Source organism: Gasterosteus aculeatus, chromosome 18, assembly GCF_964276395.1.
Source record: "Gasterosteus aculeatus chromosome 18, fGasAcu3.hap1.1, whole genome shotgun sequence".
In the NCBI taxonomy this organism is placed as follows: Eukaryota; Metazoa; Chordata; class Actinopteri; order Perciformes; family Gasterosteidae; genus Gasterosteus; species Gasterosteus aculeatus.
In genome coordinates, this window is record NC_135706.1 from 11,593,221 (window position 1) to 11,597,765 (window position 4,545).

The 4,545-nt window shown below is 44.2% G+C and overlaps 1 protein-coding gene across 2 annotated transcripts; it reads right to left on the reverse strand.

Annotated features, from left to right (window-relative positions):
• Nucleotides 1–275: 275 nt before the first annotated feature.
• On the reverse strand, nt 276–4,332 carry fam167ab (family with sequence similarity 167 member Ab). 2 transcript variants are annotated; one of them, XM_040160908.2, is made up of 3 exons: nt 4,119–4,332; nt 1,397–1,839; nt 276–1,192 (listed from the first exon to the last, which is right to left on the reverse strand). In XM_040160908.2, exons 2-3 carry the CDS (start codon nt 1,724–1,726, stop codon nt 929–931), a joined length of 594 nt encoding a protein of 197 aa, XP_040016842.2. In that variant the 5' UTR covers nt 1,727–1,839; nt 4,119–4,332; the 3' UTR covers nt 276–928. The 2 variants fall into 2 exon arrangements, with proteins under 2 accessions (XP_040016842.2, XP_077949393.1); XM_078093267.1 differs by lacking the exon at nt 4,119–4,332 and having other exon boundaries at nt 1,397–1,840.
• Nucleotides 4,333–4,545: the final 213 nt, after the last annotated feature.

The following is a 4,545-nucleotide window of genomic DNA, read 5'->3' on the forward strand; positions in this document are numbered from 1 at the left end:
TTCCTTTCCAGAACATTTGTGCAATCACACTAGCACGAACAATGGCGCAGATAAGGTAGCATATTTTACAAATAGTTTTACGGTATATTCCGCTCTATTATGAAGTCTAACAAAAGAATTCCCTCATTACGGTCATCATAACCGAAAGCTCATAACAAGATCCACATATTCATGTCCTTTGGAAATAGAGCAGAGGAGATAATTGGATGTTTATACATAAACTAAACAATGTTTATTCTCAGAGAAACGAAGAAAAGAAAAAAAACACTCAACAATTAGGGAAATGCTAAAAATGAAATACTTTTACTTTAAAAAAAGACAGAAGACAGACTTTAAGAAAGCATCACCAACTAGTGCATTGTGACAATAGTTAGAACACATGAATCATTTACATCATACAAACATGTTTTCTAAAGCTACTCACTAACTCCTATGAATGCTGTATAGTATCCAATTTGTATCAATATAAAGGCCTCTTGCAAGCACAAAACATTTAGATTACGGTGCAGGACGAGGAAATATTATTTCCACACTAAAAACATCCTACGGAGAATATATTTTAACATGTGCTTGATAAATCTCAGCTCATGTATGTGGTAAGGTTCAAAAAAGTGCACAGGAATAAGCTCAAAGATTGTTTCGTGTAGTTTAAAAACGGCTAGTATTCTGTTTCAAGTCACGACGGCCTAAAATGTGCTGTGGTTTTCGGTTTCAGTTTATAGCTGCCAAAGCCACGTATAGTCTGGAAGAAAAATATACTGTACACCGCATGTACCTACTGCGCTCCTATACAATACACATGATCTAAATCCCTCTATTTGACTATAGCGACTGCATGAAAACAGACATTACATCGAGGTTCGCCTCGCGGCATCGTGGTCGAGGGGATCCACAAAGGGCCGCCCTGAGCTGCCGCCCTGAGCTGCCGCTAGCAGAGCGAGAAGCGCCTGGAGTTGAGGTTCATCTTGGTGACGCCGATGAGCCTCAGCGGGGCCGAGAGGCCGAGGCCCGGCGTGACCGGACACTCGCACAGCAGGTCCGACAGCTCGTCCCGCTCCTCCAGGCCGACGGTGGCGTCGTTGAGCATCCGGCGGTGCAGGTGGCACGTCTGCTCGATCTTCAGCTGGTTGATGTCGCCGCGGAGCCGCATGAGCTGCCTGGCCAGCTGCTGGTCCTGCAGGCGCATGTCAGTCTGGTGGAGAGAGAGAGAGAGAGAGACCCCAATCTCACTCACTAGTTTGAATGGGACTCTTATGCCTGCTAATTGGACACTGAGCCCAGTGCTGATTTGTAAGTAGCAGGAAGTCATCTTCACATTAAAAATGATTTTTTTTAAAAGGTGCCAAACTATCCACTCCCTATTCCAAAGACAGATGATACAGTTCTAATTTCTCACCAGTTCTCTCCTCAGCCAGCTGAGAGCTTCATCGATGTTCTCGAATCCCTTCAGGACGCCCGATGGCAGCTTGCACTGGATCACGCGAGACTTCCCCACAGTCTCCGTGCCGCTGACCGTTTGCCCCTCAGGCTCCGCTTGCATCGGGAATTTTCCGCTCCTGGCGAGCCGGGCTTTCCACTCCAGGTAAGAAGGCCTCCTCGTTTCCAGCCTCAGTTTCTCCGTCAGCGCCTTCAGGTCCAGGAGGTGGTCATCTGAAGGCAAATCGTCTTCCGCCGGGATGACAGCCTGGTCCACAAAAATCCCGAGAGCTGGAGGAGCGTCCATCATCCAACCGCTGGATAAAAAGGATCACGGTACAAATAGACGGAGATATCTTCTCATCGGTGGCCTCTTCTGCTGTGACGGGTTTCTGTTGCTGTGGAGGCCGAGGAACTTTAGATCTGCGCAGGAGAGAAAGTAGCACACTGTGAAACATTCGCTGACTGTACCACCGACCACATCCAGTGAGACAAAGAGACCAAACCGGCGTGACATTTGACGTGCGAGACTGCACCGCAACTGTGTCACGACAGGCTGCGTTTGATCCCGTCTCAGACAGTCGGTGAGCACGAGGCTCTGGACCCGTTCTCTCTCTCTCTCTCTCTCTGCGTTCTGTGAAGGGATTCAGATCGAGCATTTGACTTCTAACGCATCGCATTATCACCAGCACGCTGCGGGAACATAGTTTGAGTATTTTAACTTCCTGTTTAACAGGAACAAACTGTTGCCACAGCAACGACAGTCGTTGTAGATAAATCAGCCACTTCCAGCTCCTGTCCTCTGGGTTTATTGCCTTTAACAAACAACACAGTGACAGACAGCTGGCACTACGCTCATTTCCAGCTACAAACTTATGCAACAAATGTTTCAAAAAACACATATATTTTTTTTTAGGTACACGTCATTAGAAATTAGATAACCAGAAATCTAAATCTCACAAGACTTTGGGTCTGGACCAAAGTGGTGGATCAGCCGAGCTAAAGAAACATTGAATTGGAAATAATAGAATTCAATCTAGCAAATCGAAATATGTTTTTATCTGTTTAGAAGCACTGGAGGGGTTCTGGTGCCCCACAGTAAGGTCAACTGAGGAAGTTACGTTACAAACTAAATCTTTATGGATTTAGCAAACTCACACACTCATAACAGTGGCAGCAAAAACCGACTCTCTGCCCAGTGTCCTCTTTCCTACGAAGTCTCCAAGCACTCAATAAGTGGTTAGAGCTCAGTTATTCCATAACGGGCACAGCAGAGCAGCGGTGATGTCACTGCCCTTGTGTCTAATGATAGGCTTATGTTTTTGCGAGGTAAAATAGACCTCTGACTGCAAAGAGTAGCTGCATTAATGTATGAAAGCCGGGAAATGGATTTTCTACTCTGTCTGTGGGTCTCTGGGGACCACACTGTTGTTACAGGAGACCAATAGAGGAGGCGGAAAATAAAGCAATGCCACGTGCATCTCTAAGAGTAAGTTAGGACAGGACATGTACAGACAGGAATTGATTAAAATGGAGAAAAGAAACTGCAGAGCCAAGAGGTTTGTAAAGAGGGGGAAGAGTGTGTGTAAGCATATTAGCTTGAACCCAATTTAAATATATAAAAGGGTTTAGAATCACCATAAAACTAGCCGCTTTACAGACACTTTTTTTTAAATAATAAAAACAATCCTCTTAAGATCTATATTCTTAGTCTTCAGAAAAACTTAATAAACTGATCTGGGGAAAGATTAAAAAAAATAATCTATCGCCATGATCCAAATGTTTCAACTGCCAACCAAACCTGGCAGCATCCAACTACGTTCCTCTGGTTTTGAGGCAGCACAATCTGATGGCTCAGCAACATTGAGTTGCATCGTTGCCACACCAACAAGATGTATTTGTGGGGTTAGGAGAGGCTGAAGAACCAAAAGCAGTCTGGCTCGTCTATCCAGCACAGCATAAAGCTGTTAACTGTTATGAGTTCACAGAGTAACATAAAAGCTATTTGGGAAAGGCAAACGCACAATGCTGAGGCATGTTGGATACTTTGTTATGGCAGCAGAAACTTAATACAGTGTGTGATCCACAAATAAAAGGGGAAAATCATGCTGGGAATCACAATCCACAGGTTCTCTTCTCTGGTTGAATACATGTCGATGAAAAAAGCCCATTTTAAGACGTGAAATAAACTTTTTTTATCCGTTTTAGAGTAAAAAAAAAATTTAGATTACCATCTAACATGATTCTTTCTGCCATTAATACAATCACAATAACCTTGAGTTAACACATTTTACTATAATTTATCGTCAAACTTTGAATGTGGGGATGTCTAATAAGTGTGTGGACATTTTTTATAAATGTATGGGGAATATACCAGAGTAAATGAATAATAGAAAGTGTAATGCTTTCCCTTCTGACTGCCTTCTCTAAAATTCTGGTTAGCATTATTGGTTTATTCCTAATCCATAAAGGAAAAAGTTGTGGTACAAATTCCTCATGTTGCGTTAGTATGTTTTTCCCCCCGTAAAACGCAGTGAAATGTAGCAGGTTATTGTGTAAGTAGCCTTAGCATTATTTCTGTATACAAGTGACACCCAAGTTGCCTGCTCGTCCACATCGCCTTCACGGTGACGCTCGTTTTAAACCACCTGCCCTCCCCGCCGCCGGGAGCATGTCGGTCTATCTGCGTGTGGCTGCGTTACCGTTTATCGAATCCCTCCGACGTGCAGCTCCGTGAAGACCATCCACCGCGCGCTCTCACCTCATCTCGTCCCGAACAGCTCCACGCTCCACTGGTTTTAGAGCAGAGCGCCTGCCGGAGGGAGGGGTGGGGCGGGGAGGGGAGGGCTGCGTCAGGTTCTTGTTGCTTGGAGACGTCCCAAGAATCCCGAAACATATTTTTCCCGCCGCATGAACACTGCAAGTGCGTCACAGTCACGGACGACTGGACAACAGCTCCACGTTTGTTTTTTTCTTTATTTTAACTCGATAAAATGCAATAAAGTACAAAATGTGAAAAAAGTAGATACATAAATACAGACCAATTAACATCGGATTTGTCAAGTTACTAAAGGAGCTTTCTCAAAAATGTGTCAAAATGGACATTTGTGATATATTCTCGCTTGTAAA